This window comes from Pelecanus crispus, chromosome 2 (assembly GCF_030463565.1).
Source record: "Pelecanus crispus isolate bPelCri1 chromosome 2, bPelCri1.pri, whole genome shotgun sequence".
Classification (NCBI taxonomy): domain Eukaryota; kingdom Metazoa; phylum Chordata; class Aves; order Pelecaniformes; family Pelecanidae; genus Pelecanus; species Pelecanus crispus.
Genome location: NC_134644.1, coordinates 160,751,251 through 160,773,550, shown reverse-complemented (window position 1 = coordinate 160,773,550; position 22,300 = coordinate 160,751,251). Strand labels below are relative to the sequence as shown.

General features: G+C 42.6%; 1 protein-coding gene across 3 annotated transcripts in view; it reads right to left on the bottom strand.

The window, feature by feature from the left end:
• The window catches only part of COL14A1 (collagen type XIV alpha 1 chain), a 124,407-nt gene extending 116,535 nt beyond the window's left edge, over positions 1-7,872 (bottom strand). For all 3 annotated transcript variants that reach the window (XM_075728217.1, XM_075728218.1, XM_075728219.1), the window contains exons 1-3: positions 7,785-7,872; positions 1,941-2,057; positions 677-820 (exon numbers count right to left, since the gene is read on the bottom strand). In XM_075728217.1, the coding sequence (XP_075584332.1) occupies positions 677-820; positions 1,941-2,057; positions 7,785-7,872 (349 nt within the window). The remainder of the gene's footprint in view (positions 1-676; positions 821-1,940; positions 2,058-7,784) is intronic.
• Between the last annotated feature and the right edge of the window lie 14,428 nt (positions 7,873-22,300).

The window sequence follows — 22,300 nt, the reverse complement described above, 5'->3', positions numbered from 1 at the left end:
TATTCAGTGTCAAGGGAATTCAGTAGGCTTTCAGCTGTACTCCCAGACCATCACACTTTTGTCTTTATCGACCAAATCTTCACTGATCACATTTAACTAAGCCATTTAAAATGCAGATCAAGACCAATCAGCTAAGACATATATATCACTACGACACAGACATTAAGAGTATGTGTAGGTCAGATAAAAAAGTCTTAAGCATAATTTGTAAACATATTTGACAGCTGAAGACCAGTCAGAATTTAGCCTTTCATAGTATCATTGAACTAGCAACTAGTTGTCAGTTGATACAGCTATAAGAATGTTTTAATAAAAAGTTGGACAAAGGGAAGGAAATTTTTTAAGTATCAGAATACAGCACTTCCCTTCTTGTTTCCGCTCACTGAAGATTCTTTTCCATGAGATACTGGCTAATTTCATAACGGAATGGGGAAGAAAGGGATTCCAAACCAATGGAAATAAAGCCCAAAGCAAGGATCTCCTGTGCAAGAGCAACTGGGTCAATTCAGGCTCCAGCTGTATATGTACCAGTTAAAATCTGTGGCTCTGATTAGCCTTCCACCACAGAAAAAACTGTTTTTCCATTGACCCCCTTTGTGTCAGACTTTGTTACAATTTTGTAAGTCATATTAAATATCCGATAAATTCTGCATGTCACGCATAAAAAGACACATACTTCTGAACTGGCCTTGTGCTGGCTTACTCTCCTTGTCTTCACTGAATGCAATGATCTGAAGGGCATAGTTTTGATCTGGAATAAGACCTTGAATGATTGCTTTGGTTGCAGTGTTTTGAAGAATTAATTGATTGGTTTTTCCACCTGTAGAAGACAAGACAAAAAAAACCACAAATACATAACTTGTTTGCTTTTTTTATAGCACAGTAAATGTAATGACTTAAAACTACCTCAAGCTCTACAATGACCCAACTGTTCCCACTTTTGGGACTATCCATACAGCCAGGTCAGAGGGCATCTCAGAAGAGCAAGAAATCAGACAGCCTGACCAAAGACATGGACCAGTTCTCTTTAGATAGAAACACTAAGATCAATCAATCGGCCTTTGTATCTGGGCCTCATGGAATAGCCACGGTGTCCAGCAAAACTATTAATTAAGAAAAAAAGAAACATTTGACAAAAAGATGTCAAGTTTGGTAACATCATACCCACAGGCTTTCACACTGCTCTGTGACTGGCTGCTAGTTCTGATCCCATCATACCCACGTCATCTCTGAACATCCCCTTCGCCCTCTTCCTTTGGGAAAGGAAATTCTCATGTATAAATACAAATATTAAACATTTCCATGTATACACATATATAAAGATGGTATACAAGTATGTACAAATATCTATTTTGACTATATGTTAAAAGCATATCTATATCTAAATTGAAATATATACAGAAGTAGTACCTCTACACAGGTAGCCAGATATAGCCACTTTGTTGCCTATCTTTACATTTCAAGTTTTCATAAAAAAAGATTTTAAAAAGTTGGGGTGGGGTGGTTTGGGTTTTTTTTAAGTTTGGTCCAAAAATATTTTTGGTCTTTTCTGGGGTGCTCACTATGGGAGATCCACCTCAAAGCTTTGACTGAAATAGGGTTCCGGTACTCTCCCTTGAACAGTTCTAGACTTCCTTACCCCCCAATGGAAGAAAGGTAAAGACAGATGATCAGTGACAATTCCCAAGGACTACCTATGCAGCATAACTAGCACCCACACACTTCTACTACCTTAAGCATTTAATTCCCATATTCTATGTCTATGACCACCCTCTGGTCAGATTGATTTCCCTGTTCTGCTGACCAGCCAATACTCCGTTATTCACAGCTTGCTCACAGTTCCTTAGTCCTGAAGGTTGACACTAGCCTCTGAAAAGCTGTTCTGCCTTAGGAAGACAGTCCTTTCACCATAAAAGTGAACATACAGACTTTTGTTTTACCTGAACTTGGAGTGACAAGAAGCTTATATCCAGTGAATTGCCCTTTGGGGGCTTTCCAAGAGATCTGTACACTGTCAGGACTGACTACATTGTATCTTAGTCTTGTTGGTGGGGACACTGCAAGTGGGTAAAGAAAGCAACATTATAAATTCAAATAAAAAGCAACGGCCAGTTTTAAACAAACATAAAAATAAACACATAGAGGAAGACAACACAAAATTTTAATGATAAAGGATGCAAGTTATTCAAAATGTCACATACATCAGTTTATTAGTTTGTAAAATTACATCCCCAGGTGCACTACTACCCTCAGACATACCTTTTATTTATCTCTTTATAAAAACAAACTAACAACCTAACAGCAGAGGACAGAAAGACAAACAGTGTTAGATGTTAAGACTCTAGTTTAGCAGGCAAAGCTGGTAATAAAAATGCTCTTTGTTAATGTATGGGAATTAAAATTGCTCTCCTTGCTTCCACTGACAATATGCATTACCTAGGCTCCTTTACCTTGCATTACCATGGGTGTTTCCCCACGTTTAAGGTCACTCAGGGCCAAATTTTCAAAGCCTTGTGAAGACACGATAACTAAAAGGAAAGATAGGCATGCACAAGGCAGAGGGAACATCAGCTGCCCAATTTTCAAACCTGGCCTAAGCAGCACACAGACTTGCCCAGCTGCAAGCACTGCTTCGGTCTCATCAAGACTAGCAGGCATGCACAGGCTAGTCAAGATTTAGACAGGGGCAATCTGGATGGTAAGCAAATCTGGCTTCTATTTATATTGTGCCATCACCTAGGTTTCCAATAGAAGCAGCAGGTGAAATAAATAAAAGCATGAAATGATTAAGAAAGAGGTGATATTTCAGTGAAGCAACACAGAGAGGAACAAATAGGAAATCCACCCTATGTTGTTACTGCAGTATCAGCAACTTTGTGTCTATGCACATAAACTAGTTTTTCACAGCTTTGCAACCCTCTGCTCAGGCAAGCTCCACTGATGCTGGACAACACTCTACATAGCATTTCTGCTCTGCTTCAGGGAGCCACATCCCTCCCTCACAGCAAACAACTGAAGCAGAGCTGCTAGTTGTGCAGCCTGTGGTAGCCAAGGCTGTCAATAAGGGGAAGTTTTCATACATTTGAATAGGGTTTGGCTCACAGAACTAACTGATCTAGAGAGAAAGGCAGCCAGGGAAGCTACCCAGAGGCTGAACAACAGAAAAGCCTAGAAAAGCTTAACAAACTCCTCCATCAACCCTAACCCCTCCTCTTCCCACTATCTCCACAGCCCCCGAACTGCCTCCTTCATTTTCCAAACACTTGGTGTCTCTGCCACTACCATCCTTAAGCTTTCTGTTAGTAACTCTAAGAAATAAAGGAAATTATCTGAAGGGGTGAAGTGGCAATTTCTCTTCCCCGGGGCCCAAGATAGCTCTTAACTGACTAGGCTCATGCCCATGTTTTGTTGGTTCACTAGCTATAATAAACCAACAGTCCTCATGATATTTCTGAGATTTAAGGATTACAGCACACGGAGCATCTGAGTCAACAGGCAGAATGTGCTGGCCAACAGCCTCTGGCCTCTCCATCTGACCTGCTACAGTCAATGCAGCTCTGGCACTAACAGCAGCCAAAGACCTGTCCCGAACCGATTACTTTTTCCTACGTGCTTCTTTTTCCAATAGCTTGGGGGAAGAAAGAAGAAGGACAGAGGCAGGCTCTGTTTTTTTGAGATTTGGGGTGTTGGTTTTTTTATGTCATCTACCATTAAAAACATTTTGGGTCTTAGAAGTAAAAAGCTGGAGGTTTAACACAAGAGATATATTCACTTGCATCCAGCCTCTTAATCCATAAGGGACAGTTTTGCCAGACCAAAGGTTCTGCAATTCTCTGCCTTGAGGAACTTAACCCAGAACACAGAAAAGAGAGTACATAAGCACCAAGAACAGCTTAGTAACACCACCACATTCTCAAAGACTTCAGAGAACAAGCTCAAGAAGAGAGGCAAGGGGACAGAAACAGCAGGTAGCACACCAATTCCACACACTCAAAACTGTTCTGATAAGCAGCACTGGGCTTACACCCAAACAGTGCATTTCCCCAGTTGCTGGGCACAATCGTGTCAGACCTTCTTCAGTCAGACTGCCTGAAGTTTAGAGGAAGGGAGGCTGCAAGCAAGAGCGTGTGCAGGAATCACTGCAAATACAAAATCAGTTCTTTGAAAATTTGGCCCTCGGATTGCAAAATGTTTTGCTGGGCAGGTTTCTGCAAGAACATTCAGCGTGCTATAATTGTAATAAAATGACAGACACTATGGCAAAAAGTTTTGAAAGCCAAGCAGACTGTAGTTATGGATTACAGTTTTTAATTCATTCTCAAGATTCATTCTGTCTTTGAGCTATACATAAATCACAGTCAATTGGGGCTGAATGAACCAAGAGTGACAAATCATACCTCAAAGTCTGCAAAATATGCAATTCCTTTATTATTTAAATAATAATTAAATAATCTAAGGAATAGCGAATAAACTGTTGATCAATGACAGTATGCAAGTGTAAAAATGCTACACATTTTACCAGCATTAAGTGGTAAATTTGTATGGGGATTAAGAGGCAGACCAGAGAGCAACAAAGTAACACCAAGGATTGACAAAAAAAAAATAATGTCTTCGAATTTCAGAGTTCGTTTTCTCTGCCATCTTTTTTTCCTTCCCCTGTCATTCCATTCTGTCCCACTTTCAACTTAGCAGTTTATGAAAGCACCTTCTAACAAAGAAGCATAGTTCTGGACTAATCGCTATTAGCCATCACCAAAACAGGTAAATTTTGGGAGCTCCTAAAAAACAATCACAGATCTTACAAGCAAAGAAGGACACAATCACCAAAAGTTTTTCTGTTTACTACAGAGTTACAATGTGAAAGACTAGAAAAGTTGTGCCAGAATAGTCTTTACATAACTAATCAGTTTTCACTGGGTACTTTTTGTATCAAAGGTGGCAGTGCAGGGGAATGGACATTGCCACACAGCAATTAACCATAAGGAAGAAAGGAATTATTCACCAGACAGATACTCAACTGTGTCTCAGTTGTGCAAAGACTAACATTCTGGCACAGAAAAGTACATATATCTAAGGAAGTTAAAAATCTAACACTTGAACAGACGACAAAGTATTGATGGGATACTACACATTCACCAACCTGAAGAGGATATCTTTATTTCTTTGGACCTTTATTGTCTGTGGAACAAAATCTCACTTCTTGCAGAAAGGGAAAAAAATTATTCCAAGCTGAGTCAGTTAACTGATAAAAATCAGTAGCTAGAGCTTGTTAAGTGGTTTTACAGGAATGCAAAAGTGAATGGCCGTCAGCAACATTAGAGCAGTCACCCAAAAGAAAACTACAGACAAGTTCAAGGCTTTTGTTTATGCCACCAGATAAACTAGAACTCCAAATACATGACTCCTGTGGACCACTAGGGAAAGTGTTTTGAACTCTTCAGTATCTTAATGGAAAGGAAAAATACCATAAATTGCATATGCGCAGCTCTCTAAGACATCCAATAGTCTAAGACTTGCCACAACTAAAGCCACAGCAACTAAACCTTGTGGCTTCCAATTCACTTTTGTCGTAAGAATTGAACAAGTTAATATGCACTGAATTACATTAGTAACACATGGAAATTATTGCTACACAAAGAAAAGTTTCCACCTTTAAATACAGAAGGAAAATCCTTAAAGCAAGTTACTTTATGAATAAATGGAAAATTCTAACATATTTTTCTTGCCCAGCACTATTTTTGTGTACTATATAAGAACATAAGTAGACAAAAGCTGGATTTTTTGTTGCTGCTGTTTGTGACGTTATGCTGAATGAGGAAGAAACAGCAGTGACGAAAGACTAATTGTTGTTGACTAAAAACTGAATGGCACTATGTGGTTTATAAAGCATTCAGGCAATACATGAGACAAAACCGTGTAGCACAATGCAGGTAACTCCTCAGTTGAAGGAATAAGTTGTAGCTTCAGGCATGTTGACTTCAGTCTCCCAAACATACTCTCTTTTCCAAGAAGTCACATTACACACCTTTACGTGAGCATCTTTGCCAAAGGAAGGAAACACAAGCTGGAACTAATACTAGCTCTTCCTACACCTTAGCAGAGTGTACAATTTCTTAAAACAGACAAACATACTGTTAGTGCTGTATTAAATTGTAAATAGTTAGCCAGCTGCATGAAGAGTTTACTGCAAGGAGTGGCAACCTTGAGAAAAGAAAGGATTTGAGAAATATCTTATTACTTTAAATGTAGCAAAAGATATTTTTATTCTGTGAACATGGAATAGAGACTTCATACCACCTCACTCAATAACATAGCAGTCATTTTGGGCCAAGCCAATAGTCCACTTAGCTTAGTATCACACTGCTCACAGCATTCACCAGCTGATGCTTGCTGAAAGAGTATAAGAACAAGGGAAGTATTGTTCTTTATTCATCAAGTACATCAACTCTAGCTTCTGCTGGTGTGATGATTGTGGAAAAAACTCTCTCTGACCTTCATTTCACTGTATTAATAGTTTGAAAGTTTTCTCCCTTACATATGACCGATTAAATCAATGTTTTGTTTTTTTTTTAAAAAAAAAACACTACAAAAAAAAAGCGGGGGAGGAGTATGGTTTTACAAGTTCAAGAAATTTTTCAAAACTTTCTGGAGATGGATCTCAATCCCCAATCCTGTTTTACAAATCTTAACCATATGTATTAGGACTGAAATACACAGAGAGAGGACTAACCATATGCTTTGCTTTATTGGCTCATTAAGTCACAAACATTCTGGACCTCATTTCTGACCAGAATTGATGTGTTGAACATTGGGAACATATATTTCTACATTTACCTCACATCGCCCACATTACATATTACTGCTTACATGTGTCCCTAAGCTCTGGGAGAGGCTTGTAAAATGCTCGCAGCTTCCCAAACATCCAAAATGGTATGCTTCCCCAGCACTTGAGTGCCACGCAGACTGGAGAGCACTGCTACTTGCATTTACCAGAATTTGGAAAGCCTCAGATTGCCACCACTCTCTGAATGTGCTCATCAATAACGCATTATACAAGATGCTTTAGAATAGACCCAGGATCAAATTCTGCTCCCGGTTATGCCTATGCAGTCTCATATCAAAGGGATTACATAAATTTAAAGTTGAGAGAAACATCTGTCTTTAGAAATCATAAAAACTCATTGGCATTCGTCCTCCCTTCTTCCCCAAAATAGGATAAATTTTCTCTAGAAGTCAAACCATTGTCCATACATTCCAACAAGTATTTAAGCTGAACAATCTCAGCAGTACTTTTAATACCCACAAAAGAGATTTAAAAAAAAAAGCTGCAGAAGTAGTCTGTGACATTTAAGAGTCCTGTGCAATACTGTATGATGTAAGTGTTGCAATAGCTACTGTTCCAACAAAGAAAAAAAAATATATATATAAGCTTGGTATCACAGCTGGTCCTTCAAACTTACTTGATTACGTAGAGGACAGTCACAGCAATTTCTGATCATACTTTCATGTAAATAAGAGTAAAAAAAAAAATAAACGTTCCATATAACTCATTTTGAGATACCTGAATTTGCAAAAAGATTTATGCTATTTGAGATACTAGGTTCAAAGAGCACACACAAACACATAATTCTACTCCCCCCTGAGATCAGCAGCAAAACTCCTGCTTCATTTCAGTAGTACTGGATCCACACCTACTAAAAGGGAAATAACACTTGCATTTGGAATAAGAAAGTCTATTTCTGCACATCAGAATGAAAAGCTCCATCTTCTTATTTATGACTTACCTTGGCCTTGGACATCACTGATGAAGAAAGCTGTGACAGCTAAAAAAGCCAAGAAGAAACAGCTCTGTATCTCATACCGACAAAGCATCATCTTCCCCTCAATACACACGGTTTCAGCAGGTCTGAAAACACATAGAACAGAAAGACTTACTAAACCTGCGAAGATAAGGCATCCACTTTAATGAAAAGTGTGGGCAAAATCTGGATTCCATTAAAAAGATTAGGAATTTGCCACAGACATCAGTGGAGCCAAGATTTCATCCTGACAGCAGTTTTAAAACCAGAGCATATTTTACCTGAAAAAGACGAAGAACCCCATTTGGGCCACTCAACAGTTCTGAAAATTCAGCCCATATAAAGAGAAAACTGATATTCTTTGCTAAGCACACATGAGTATTGGAAGTAGAGTTTGCTATGCATAACAAGGTAAAATGGGTCTCTCTATACAATCCAGTGTTGCAAGCACCTTATCAAGATACCTGTGGTAGAGAACGCTGAAGCTCTCGACAACAAAGTAGGACTAAAACTGTTACCTACTTTATATCCAGAAAGCATCCAGAATGGGATGCTAAATTATGCATTTCAGGATGCTGCAATAAAATGAGATGAGAACTGCCCTGCAAGCCTACCATAAAATAGCAAATGCGTGTACTCAGTAACCTTAGTGAAATAGTCATTGATCAGTTCAATGAAGCAATTTTGCACATGGGTTGTCAAAAAAGACAGAACTTTGTTCTGAGGATACACAACTCCTCTTCTCACTGTCCTCTACAGCCTACTCTATTTTTCCCTTTTCTATCTTCTTCAACTTATTCTATGCTCTCTGTTGTACTACCTGGCACTTACAGTGACTAAAGCAGACACAGCTCAAAAGGCATGCAGTGTATCAGCTGAGTAAGTGCTAATTCTATTTGTAGTAATACCGTGGTCAAAAATACTTTAACTTAATCAGTTCGGAACATCAACACTTCAGAGTGCAGCACTATATGAACACTCAAGGTAGTCCTAGGTGAAATGGTTGGGTTACAGGAAGCAATTCTGGTACCAAAGAACAAGTTCCAAAAGAGGCAATTTATCTGCCCACAGAAGCTAGGTTAAGAACAGTACAAATTTCATTATCTGAACTTGGCCTTTAACGCTTTCCAGTACAGTTATTTAACATATATAGAAGCACCTCTCAAGACAGCAACATGTTCATAACATTGTGTTTATGAATGTTTATCTATCACTCAACTTCAGGGCACTAGTTTTAGTCAACTTTTTGGGCCAGGAAGAAGATTTTTTGCTGCCCTCTCCTGTTAGTATTTTAGGGAGAATTAAACTAAGATAATTAATAGCAGATTTCTTGCTGTCAACAAAGAGTCAGCATTTGAAGGTTTACTTTGGTAAATTTTGGTTTATGCATTTCTGTTTTGCAGGTCCCTCCCATTTACCGCCTGTGTTTACATATAACAAAATTATATGTATATCTCTAATATTCCCAACATACCATCACTGAATTTGCCTTCCATGTTTTCATTGCCTTCTGAGGAAGGCACGAAGAAAGTGGTTCGACCACTATCTAATAAAAAAGGCAGACTGAAGTACCTCAACCATTATTAAACAGATAAGAGGATAAGACCTACATCTCCTTCTCTCTTCAAGTATCTACAATTTGCCATAGTTATCCCAGGACTCAGTAGGTCTACTGTTGCAAATCCCAGTCATGAATGCTTGATATGCCTAGAAATATATAGGGGCCTTAATCATTGTGAATTCCATCCCCACAGGAGGTTAGCAAAGTTTTAGCCAAATTATCAACACATTTCATGCTACTTAAATATGTATTTTGAATCTACCTCTTACAGTATAAATCTCTCAAGACAGAGGCAAATAGCTAGATCCAATAACAAAGATGCGCACCAGAAACTTCAGTATTGCTACGCCCAGTTCTTAGGACAAGTTCTCCAGATGGAATTCAGAAACCCGAGCAAAGTGCCCAGGCTTCCTACTACATGAACTCAAAGAGACAGGCACCCAAGGACTGGATCCAGATGAGTCAGCACAGTCAGCAGACAGTTGCCTAGTGACAGGCAATGGGAAGAACGAAGAGAGTTGTCTTAAACAGTCTGAAATATGTCCCTTGTGTACCTCACATTGGGTATTGATGCTTTTCCCCTCACTCAGGAATACAACCTAGAGCAAGTAGACGCTTCAAAGAACAGCATGCAACTCATTCTTCAATGCAGTCACAGCTGGTGATGTGCAGATTTCTCTGCATGTAACAACCCAGACATTAAAATATTCACTCACAGCGGTGGCTCAATTTCCAACCTGCAAAATTTGATATAAACCCTCCACACAAATAAGGGCCATAAATACTGTCAGGTAATCCCGTGTAGAATCATAGAATTGTTTAGGTTGGAAAAGACCTTTAAGATCATCCAGTCCAACCATTAACCTACACTACCAAGTCTACTCTAAGCCAATCAAGGGTAGACTAGACTAAAAACACTCTCTACCGCTGCTTTTAGAGAAAAGCCATTGCACGGAGAAGTAAGATTTATTGGGATACATGCAGCTGGTGCTGGATAAACTAGGCACAAGTTCACCTCTGCAACGACCGCACTTCAAGGTTCACTTACCCAGGAAAGGCAACCACCAGTCTGCAGCCACCTGGTGGCTGACATCATCTGGGAATAGAAAGAAATACCCTATTCCTCCTGCTTTTTACGTATTTCACCTCTTCTTAACTGTTTGGTGAAAGAGTGATCTGGCAGACAGCCCCGGCAGCAGAGACCCAGCCCCGCAGGCAGCGCCCTGCCCGGGCGCTCCGCCGCGCTCCGCGGCTGCTCACGGCTCCGCCGCGGGCGGGCCGCGGCCCGTCCTGCCCGCGACGCCTGCGGGGGCCTGGCGACGGGGCGGCTTCTCCCGAGGGAGCACCCGGCCTTCGAGACCCCCCAGCCCGGGAGAAACGCGGCCCGCACCTCCGTGCCGCCCTGGCTGCAGAAGCGCAGCCCAGGCGAGGAGGCAGAGCCGCCTCGGCGCAGCCCTGCCGCCCTTCCCCCGGGGCGCTTAGCGCGGCCCCCCCGAACGGGAGCCCGGCGGCTCGTTATGGAGCGGCGCGACCCTGCGTGCGCCCGCGGCCCGGGAACAGGGACACGGTGCTCGGCTCGACGTCCCGCTGGGCGAAAGGAAGAGTGCGACCTGCCCCGGCACCGCCGCAGCCCCCGCGGAGCCGCCGGGCCCGCCGCCATGGCCGCCGCCCCCTCACGGGAGGGCGGGAAGGCGGCGGAGGGGGCCGGCGGCGAGGCGGGGACGCCGGCCCGGCTCTCGCAGACCCGCGGCGCTGCCACGGCCCGGCGGGCGCGTTTCGTTCGCCCCTCCACAGCCCCCGCAACGCGGCTCCGGCCCGGCCCGCGGGGCCGCGGCTCACGAACACGGCGCCGCGCCTGACCCCCGCCCCCGACTCCTCTTCGGGGCGCTCCCCGACACCAGCACCCACGGCCCCGCGGTTGAAAGCGAGCTCCCGCCCGAGCTGAGAACGGGACAGCGGGGAGCGCGTTGGCCCCGCCGGGCTGGGGCGAGGAACGGGCCCTGTGCGACCGAGCGGCCGCCCGCAGGGAGCGGAGCCGCGCCGCGGCGGGGGCGGGCTCGCCTGCCCGGGCAGCCGCCCGCCGAGCTACCACGGGGCCGGGCCTGAGAGCCGGGGCGAAGCCGTCTGCCTCGGCGCAGCCAGACCCTCCGTTTGAAAGCGTGACGGGTTATTTTTTAATGGTGATCGGTTTTAGAAGGCGGGCGTTTGCGGCAGGTTCCGAGGGGCTCCCCCTCCCCGCCTCAGGCTCGCCACTTGCCGCCCCTCCACCTCCGCCTCCCCCCGGCGCTCCGCTCCGGCCGCCGCGGGGGTCTCCGGGCGGGAAGCGCGCCCGCTCCCCCCGACCCCCGCCGGCCTCAGCTCCCCGGAGCCGGCCAGCCCCCGCCCGCCTCGCCCCAGCCCTCGAGGGAGGCGAAGCGGAGCTCACACCGACCTGTGCGGGCACCGGCGGGGCGGCAGCCCCGGGGCTGCGCCGCTGGTTTTCAGGCGGGGCTGCGGGCGTCGAGACGGCTGCGGGAGAGCCGCTTCCCAACCCTCTGGCCGCTCTTCCCCTCGCTGCGCCGCATCTGATAAGGCGAAAGGGTAGCGAAAGGAGGCGGGCAATTATAGAGCAGAAGGTGGAAAGAAGGGGGGAAAAAAAAAAAAGAGGCTTGAGCGATGCCTGAGATCCAGCCCTCCGCCCCCGGGCCCGGCCGCCGCGGCGGGGGCGCGGCCAGGTGCGCGGGCCGGGTGGGCTCGGGGTGCGGGGGGTGTCGGGCAGCGTTACCTGCGCAGGTGCGGGGCTGCTCAGTGTCCTCTTTCTTCTGGTTTTGCCACCTTCTAACTCCTTTTCCTCTCCCCGAGGTTCCTCGTTCACTTCGTTTCCAATGATTTAGAAGGTGCCTGCTCCGCCGTACGGCTTGGAATGCGAGTATCCCCCAGTGCCGGTATCGCGATTTGCGGATTAATGATTCATAGGGGAAATATTTATATTAAAGTGTTCCAGCACTTGTCTGGCTTAGTATATACCCTGATTAAAAGCGTCGTAGTACATGCACATCTTTGCCATATGCGTAGACGCTGCAATGGGGACGTGAAATTGCAGAATGTACCTTCGTGTAGAAATATGAGTTACCCTATGTATTCCCTACTGAATTCACAATTAAGGCTACTATTCACCAAGTTTTTAAGTCCCGAGAATTTAAGAGGTGAATGAAAATACTCGTTACAACGTGCCTGGTCATCGGTATAAAATTACAAATAAAATGACTGAAGGACTGCAGTTAAGAAACAATAGGCGTAGGTGAAACAGAGATGTGCATCCCTTTCTTAATGTAAGTAGGAGCCCCTTCGAGGGAAGGGGGAGGCAGCAAGTCTCAGGGAGATGACCGTGACTCAACTCTGTAAAGCGGGACCTTCTGCTGCTGAGTAGGATTCTTGTCCAAAGTCACAGTGCACAGATAGCTTTCCACTGAAACTGCAGAAGTGTTTGAGCTTTAGAGAAACTCTTTAAGTCCAGTTGTTTTCTACAGCAAAGGTTAGAAAGCATTCCTACGTCTAAAAACCATCTCCCAGCTCTAGAAATCTGGGAGAGCCTGTCCTCTGCAGTTATTCTACTGTACTGCCAGCTGTGTGCAATGGCCAACGCTTTGTACCAGTCAAGAAGAGAGTGGCTTGCAAGACTAACGATTCATCTGAAGCAATAAGATGTTCAGCTCATTGATGCTAAATGTGATACATTTTGTACCTTTTCAGACCCTAATTTATCTATTTACCTAAACAATAATGTCCAGAAGACAAGGAAGCAGATGAATAGGTCTATTTGCAATGCCCTTGAAGGCTCAGTAAATGTAAAGTCATAAATCAGCCTAATCCATGACTGCTTGCTGGCTCATGTATTTCAGGGCAGGACAAGGAACAACCTGCCAAAGGGAGTGTCTGGCTCCCACTCTCTCTTTCCCCCCCCCCCGGATTTGTAATGTAGTATGCAAAGTCCGTGAGCACCATCCTGTGGCTGCATCTAGTCAGAGTGCTGGGACTCACAGTAAAAAGTCTTGAGGATCTCACTGACCAATAAATAGATTCTGTAACTCTCTGCAGCCTTCAAATGACTTTATACTTTAATTTTTAATCACCTGTTTGCATCAGCAATGAAACTAATATTTTAAGTTTATGCAAAGTATATGCTTTCAAGGGTATTAAATTCAGCTGGTTTATTAATAGCGGTTTGTTTTCCTGATTTACAATGCTATTTTTACACTATTTGTCCACTTTTTAGAGTGAATCATGCTTGTTACCATTGCGCTTTACTCAGCTTCCTCTGGAAAGCACGGTAGATCTCCTTGCATAATTGCAAGGAAGAGCTCATGTTGTTCAAAAGTTCAAACTAAAAATTAAAAGGTAAAGCTTCCTTGAAAGCGTCCATACATGAAGTTACACATCTGGAAATAGAGTAAGATACAATATGCACAATGTTAATGTACAAATGATTTATCAATGTTTCCTTCTTGTCTTCCTTCAGCGCCCCCCCCCCGAGTTTTGTGAAGAAATTTACTGAATGTGAATTGGCCCTATGAATTTACCTTCCACTATTTTGAATTGTCATTTCAAAACAGCAACTATGATTTACAGCCACCACATTCTAAAAGTATTCAAACCAACAAGATATTGACCATCCATTGCTTGGCTAGTATAGTTTCTACAAAATTTCTATAAACAGGATTACATGGGAATGATATTGAAAATACAGCTGGAAACAATTCCACTAATCCAAGACCAGTGCCACAAAAACCAGAATTAGTGCAGGCTGGCGAGCTCAGAGTGAACTGGGCTGAATATCTAATGGTACGACTGAACCAAGTGGTGGATCACCAACAGCAGTATTTATGGGAACTGAACAGAAACCAAAACAATGGATATTTTGGGTGGCTGTGGGGAAGAATTATGCTGCAATTATCAGTCCTCAGCTTTTTAGAATATCTTCTGCTTTTTAGGATATACTTAGAAAAATTTCCTGACTTTTTCTGATATATTAATAAATGTAGTATTAGTTGTGGTGCCATTTTTCACAAGACTTTTGGGAAATAAGAATATCGAGTTTGGGGGATATTTTTAAATTGCAAATAATTAAAAACTAATCAAGTCTTGTATTCTTTTATTACAATGATGTTTTTAAAGCTGACTAGTGTTTTTATATCATAAACTAATATATCTTACAAAAGCATGTACATTTTTAAATACCCTCTTTCCCCTAGCATCCAAAAACTCTAATCACATTCAAAGATTTTGACTGTGGATATCCATATTTGCGTGACTTGAACTAGGCCTAACAATTCCTAGAAATGTCTTTTTTTTTTTTTTTTGCTATTAAAAGAACTGAAGAACACAAAGACAGAGGTAATACTTAAGGTAAAGCATAGCTGACTTTCGCTTTAAATTTTGCAATTCTTATTAAATATGATGGTACATACAGTGCTCTTTGGAAGCTGGTTTGCCAAGATCAGTCTGTCAACACTTGCGATAATTAAGTGATTTATGAAGTCATGTGCTGACAGATCGGAGAAGGATTTAGGACCATGTTCTTCCCAAATTACAAATGCAGAAAAAATATTTTAATGAAAAATGCAATAGTGATACACCATCTTTAACATATTAGGCATGCTTGCTTTTTAAAGTTTCTTGTCTTCAGTAGTTAAAACAATTTCACAGTTATTTGGTGATACAAATATGCAGTGAAATGACTCCTGAAAAGAGTAGCTATTTTTTGTGAACTTGTTTTTTTCTAGTGACTTTCTCTGTGCTACAGCTGTTTCTCTGTTATCAACCCCACAAATGTGGCTTTTTACAGCTCTATTTTTAGGCAGGAACTGCCAGAGAAGTCCAGCTTTGCTTTGTTATCGGTTGGCATGTTTGATGAGTCATTTTCATTTCCTTGGTACTTTTCAGAAGATTTCAGTGCTGTCAGCACTTTAGTGAGCTGCTAGGTTTATTCATCTGAAGTTTATTACACATAATGAGGTGAGTGAAAGGGATATGTAGGAAGCCAGATTGATGCCATGGCCATTGAAGTGTAACTTCACATTTAGGGTTGGTCCTGCTCCTCAAAACATGCACGAAAGGGAGCAAAATTGGGCAAAGGGAGCATAGGGAGATGGAAAAATACAAATATTTCTCGGTCATGTATTTTTGTGTTCATCTTTCAGTATGAGGGTTCCAGAAAGTAACGGGAAGAACAGCGAGTTTAGTGTTTCATAAAGTTATTTTCATTCTGCAGTCAAATTAGATCCCTTTAGGTTTGTGAGGTGAGATTCATCTATCCTGGGTTTACACTTCAACATCTGAGCTAGTTGCTGAGCCCTTTTCTGGCCAATGCTGAGGAACAGACATAACTATATGAGCCTGGAGACATGGCCAGGAGCTAAGCTCCCTCTTCTTAGCCTCTGACAAGTGTAGCTTATCCAGATCCATTTAGAGAGGGAGTTCAGCTGCACATTATAGTCCTTGAGCAGCAAGGAGGCTGAGTTCAGCCTGCTGAGAAACTGGAGCCCCAGCCGCTAATTGCTGCACCCACAGCCTCCTCACAGCTGCAGTGAAAAGGCAGTCCACTGGAGAAGTGACATTATCCTCTCTGACGTGCATATGTGCTCACACAGTAGGAGCCCACATTACCTCACTGGACAGGGAGGGCTCATGTGTGCTTATTCTCCCTCAAGCTGCAAGGAACAGGAGGAGTTTCCTGGTGTCCTGCTGGGCAATGTTCTGGACCCACAAGATCACAGAATCATTGAGCTTGGAAAGCACCTCTGGAGATTAGTCCAACCCCCCCTGTTCAAGGAGAGTCAGCTAGAGCAGGTTGGCCATGGCCATGTCAAGTTGAGTTATGAGTATCTCCAAGAATGGAGACTCACAATGTCTCTGGTCAACCTGCTCCAGTGTTTGACCACCTTCAGAGTTTAAAAAAAAAAAAAAAAAACACCAAAAAAACCAACCCAAAACAAACACCAATGTTTTCTTGTGTTCAGATGGAATTTCACGTGTTTCAATTTGTATCCATTTCCTTTCACCCTGTTGCTTGGCACCAATGAGAAGAGTCTGGCTCCCTCTTCTTCATTCTCTCCTGTCAGGTATTTATCCATATGGATAAGGTTTCCCTGAGTCTAGGCTGAACAGTCCCAGCTCTCTCAGGGAAAGAGAGAGCTCTCCTCTTTATGAAAGATGCTCTTAATCATCTTCATGGTCCTTCAGTGGACTCACTCCAATAAGTCCATGTCTCTCTTGTGCTGAGGAGTCCAGCACTTGTTCCAGCATCCAGATGTGGCCTAACCAGGACTGAGTAGAGGGGAAGGATCACCTCCCTCAACCCGCGGGCAGTGCTCTTCCCCATGCAGGCCGGGAGGCTGTTGGCTTTCTTTGCTGCAAGGGCACATTGCTGGCTCATGGTCAACTTGTCCACCAGGACCCCCACAGCTTTTTCTGCAAATCTGCTTTCCAGCCAGCCAGCCACCAGTGTGTACTAGTGCCTGGGGTCCAAGGGCAGGACCTCACACTTCCCTTTGCTGAACTTCCTGAGGTTTCTGTTTTGCCATTTCTCCAGCCTGCTGAGGACACTCTGAATGGTAGTACAACCCTCTGGCATATCAGCCATTCCTTCTAATTTTTTAACCACCTGCAAACTTGTTCAAGGTGCGTTCTCCACCATTGACCAGTTCATTAATGAAGAGGTTAAACAGTATTGGCTCCAATCAACCCCTGGGGTACATCACTAGTGACTGACCTCCAGTTGGACTTCCTGCTGCTGATCACAACCCCTTGAGCCCATCAGTTCAGCCAGTTTTTAATTCCTGTCACTGTCCACTTATCTAGCCCATGCTTCATCAGTGTGTCTATGAGGAAGTTATGGGAGAAAGCTTTACTAAAATAAAGATAAATGACATTGCAGTCAAAATGCAAAATCACTGTTCCCACTTGCTCCCAGACGGCATGCTGAGACTTTATCAGCCAGCCCGAGAGAGGGCTGCAACTGATGCACAAATCCTGTGAGGCTGCTAGCACGGAGGCAGGGGTGCCCTCAGGAAGGAGGAAAGACCAGACTTTATGATGTTTGGATGTACCAGCAGCTGGAAATACGTAGGCACAAATACGGCATTAGGCTGGCAAAAGTGAGCGCAGATTTCTTTTCACTGGATTATGCTGCGGTGCAGATTAAGTTGCAGCCCACCAATGGTACAATATAACGCAGTGAGGGGAGGTTTCCCCCCGTTTTTTACTGAATAAGCAGAAGACCAACAGATTCTGGCTGTCTGTGCCAGAAGTAATTTTATTTGGAATGAAAGCCAGGCTTAAATGAATATTTAAACCCAGCAAGAGCTAGAAGCAATATCACAGTGGTCTCTGTAGTATATACCTTGACTAATGAATACAAGAGATGCCTGGAACAAGGAAGAATTCCTTTCCAAATAAGATCTACCTTAAGTTATTACCTAAAAGAATCAGAGCTTCTTGTTTGTCTCCTACTGAGCTTCCTGTCTGAGCTCCTACCCTATACAATCTCGAAAGCTATAATTACACATCTGTGGTCTGCCTCAATCTACTTTAAACACTGTTCTAGTACACATGTCCATGAAAGTGAAATTCTTGACAAGAGGAGCAAGATTTGTTAAATGCTGTCCAATGACTGATTTTTCCAGCTTGTCAATTAATACAAAACTATGAATTTTCAGTTTTTCTAATTTGCAGTTTTTAAAAAAGCATATCTGTTCATCAGACTCTGAAAAATAATTAGAGTTGTATCCTAGAATAATATTGCATGACAACACACAAGTTTTTTGCCACTGAATAAGCACCTGAACAAAACTCTCCTTTATGACAGCAGTTTATATTGCTCACAAATTTTACCTATCTAAACTGTTTCCTTTGTTCAGTTTTAAACAGCCTGGTTCTCTGTGCTGCTTTAGTTTTAAAGGATTTGAAGTAGATGACAAGATTCAGAGATGGATGCTTTGTTCCACTACACATTTTTAAGCATTACAATTGACACCTTCAAGAACAGACTTAGTTTTCCAATAGTTATTTAAGCATATGTTAAACATATAAAGTTAGCTGTCCCTGAATAGAATACTGAATTGACCTTAGCAGAAATTTTACAAAAGAGAAATGGTACTGAGATTTGTATTTGCCAGAGAAAAAGCTATTATTCTAAAAAATCATAGCCTGTGTTTCAGAGAAATTTCATACAAAAAGTGAATGGAGAAAGCCAAGAGAAATATGAATATTTTATTTGTTGCAAACACCTCAATAAAATTACCCCGACTCAAATACTCACTGAAGAAATTCAGTATGACTTCCATTTTTATATTTGGGGCAGTTAAGCAGCTGAAATAACTGTCAGATAATTTTTCCAATAAATATCAATTCTAAAAATAAGTATACTGGAAATCTCAATTTATTACGTACGAGAAGAATAATTTACAGCAGTTTTAAACATTTTTTTTCAGTTGTGAAGCAGTAACAGAGGGGGGCAGTCTTGGACAAAAATCTCTTTTGTGTAGTAACAAACCTCTTTCTAGCTTCTGTGGATCCAAATTCAAGTACTGTGTCTGCTAAAAACCCCCACTTCAATAGTCGCTGTGCTTTGATCTACATTGTAAGAGTTGAGAAATGATCAGCTGTAAAGACCTGTATTACTCAGCTTCTGTGCAGAAGGGTTCCGCTCAGCCAAAGCCAACTCATATAAAGCTTCTCTACAGAGAAGAAGGTGCTACCATGGGATGGCCTGCAGTGCTGCTCAGGATTACTGCTGAAGTCGTAGAATGGTACCTACACTGCAAGACTGCGGGTGACTGCTGTCAGTGAGCTGTCCCTAAGACCGAGATGGCCATTTGCTGTCTCAAGATTTGCCGAGAATTGTTAGGATAAAGAGAAGGAGGCAAAGTTTTGGTTCTGCTCTGCATGTGTTGCAGAACTAGCTCTCTGGGTCGCATATGCACCCAGGAAGTGCTTGGACACTTCCCATCGAACCTGAGTTAAGTGCCTTAAATATAAAGCCAAAAATAACAGGAAATTGCACAGGAGGAAAGCAAGTGTATATACTAGCCTTAAACAAATAGCTGGCAATAATTATGGTCCAAAGCTGATCTGATGACTTAATGAATTATAGGGTATTGTGACAAAGAATGTCAAAGCTGTAAAAGGGAGAGGCAGTAGTCTACAACCACAAAAAGCAGATAACATCTCAAAAGCTTTCAGGTTAGCGCCCCCCCCCCCCCCCCCCCCCCCCTTGGAGACCATATTTTATGCAGTTGTACAAGTTTTTGCAGCATCTGGATCTTGCACTGAACATCACCTCAAACCATGTTCTTCACAAAACCCAGGTAAAAATAGGACATTCAGCAACACTCCATCCACAATGCTACTCCATTTTCCAGTATTTGTTCATTTAACTGTAGTGACTGACTTTTCACCTCAGGCTTTTTGACAAAGTACTGTAATTTGCATATCATCTCTTTTTTTGCTGTTTCCTCTAGATTATCACTGTTTGGGTACTGTTGTAATCTTTAATTTACTGGTGGCATCCTTCATAAATGCTAGTTTAAATGTTCTTGTAATATTGGTACTGGCCGCAGTAATGTTCTTTATCTTACGCTTCATAGAAAAAAACTTGTCCAGGACCTGTTTAAATTAGCACAGCGCTTAAGGTAAGTCAACATAAGGTCCATTACAACAGGGCCCTGAGGAAAATAAAGCCTTGAAGAGCACAATGTTTCTTACAGCGCAATCTTCAGAGACACTGGCGGAATAGTACATGTTCTTCACTATCTAGCACAAACAAAATCTCTGTCCCAAGGTGTCATGGTTTAACCCCAGCCAGCAACTAAGAACCACGCAGCCACTCGCTCACTCCCCCTACCCCGATGGGATGGGGGAGAGAATTGGAGGAGTAAGAGTGAGAAACACTCCTGGGTTGAGATACGAACAGTTTAATAATTGAAATAAAGTAAAATAGTAATGATAATAATAACAATATAATAACAATATAATAATGATAATAGTGATAATGATTATGATAATAATAATAATAATAATAATAATAATAATAATAATATACAAAGCAAGTGATGCACAATGCAATTGCTCACCACCCGCCGACCGATACCCAGACAGTTCCCAAGCAGCGATCGCTGCTCCCCGGCCAACCCCCACCAGTTTATATACTGAGCATGATGTCATATGGTATGGAATAGCCCTTTGGTCAGTTTGGATCAACTGTTCTGGCTGTGCCCCTTCCCAGTTTCTTGTGCACCTGGCAGAGCACGGGAAGCTGAAAAGTCCTTGACTAGTGTAAGCACTACTCAGCAACAACTAAAACATCAGCGTGTTATCAACATTCTTCTCCTACTAAATCCAAAACACAGCTCTATGCCAGCTACTAGGAAGAAAATTAACTCTATCCCAGCCGAAACCAGGACACAAGGTTTGCAGTCTTGGAAGAATAGCCAAAAACATCTGCTTTAAGCCACTGGGCATTTTACAATGTTGATAACAACAACAACAACATCAACAACAACAACAAAACAAAAATTCAGCACATGGAAAGGAGTTACTGCTGTTTGGGACATCAGCCAGTCTGTCCCTTCAAATATTAGCAAGGTTTGAATTGGAGAATCAGTCCTTAACATCTGGAAGCTCTCAATGCTTTTGCACTGAGAAGCGAACATGTGAGTCCTTGTAGTAACAAACCGTATGTTCGTATTGCTTCTGCATGTGCTGGTTCATTAGAGCTAATATTAGGCTGTGTAAGAGAGTATACAGAGTATACTCTGAGTATACAGACAATTAGACAGCAGATCAGTTAAATCAAGATGGATCATGTTCCTGTTCTATCCTGTTCAATTCTTTTTTCCCGATGCCAGCCAAAGGAATAACTTGCCTCCCTGTCTCCCATATAGCACAGGTAACTCTCCATGGGGAAGTCAGACTATTCTTTGAGTGACATTAACCTTTGGAAAGCTCGCCCTCCCACCTTCCCTGCTCTCTATCATCATTCAGACTGCCAGCCTGGAAAGCCTACCTGGGAAGCTGAAAAGGAGGAGAGTGGGGTTTGGGGGCAATGAGCCTTCCTCAGTAAAATAATTCTTCACTGGACCTAAGATACGCAAACTGTAGGGTCTTGAGGACTTGAACCTATGTATAGATGCTACATAGATGCTACATAGATGTATCTATGTATGTGATAAAAGCAACTTGACTGGGATTTGACTACATTTTATTAAAATCAAGAGCGAAACTCATCGGCAGGAAAGAGGGAGGGTAGGATCAGCTTATTTCAGAGAAAGCTACAAGCACCTCTGAAACTCATTAAGCTTCAGGCTCAGGTCTCCCACACAACAGTTCTCCCTGAGCAGTTCTCCACCAGATCATGCAGAGCCATCCAGATGTCTGTCCTTTAGCTGCTTCTGTACCATACCAGTAAAAGAGGAACAGGCAGTAACGATGCATTTTGTTACTGACATCAACTGTTAAGCATAAAGGTGCATTTCCTAAAATCATGTTTCTGCCGTTCTCTACAGTCTGAAGTTCATTTTATTTGCATTATATCTGCTGATAGTTTTAAAAACTTGGGTAGTTATTGCCTGCACTCTAAAGAAAAAAAAGGAGTAACTGGAAAAAGTGAAGAACAGCTTTGTTTCTCCAGCATGCTACATGTTTAATCTTTCTAAAAAATGCCACCCATGGCCTTTTGCCATGTTCAGAAAGTATTACAACCACAAAACAGGGCAACTATGCACATTCTGTTAATTTTCAAAAATTTTCCTCATAAAACTTATAAAATATTTCATGGTAGATAAAATTTTCTGAACAGATTAGGTGAGACCCTAGTGTGCCACACTTGAAGTAACCCATTAAAATAAGTACTTGAACAAGACTTGGTGCTTTAATGATGCTGAATGACCACTTTGTGTATCAG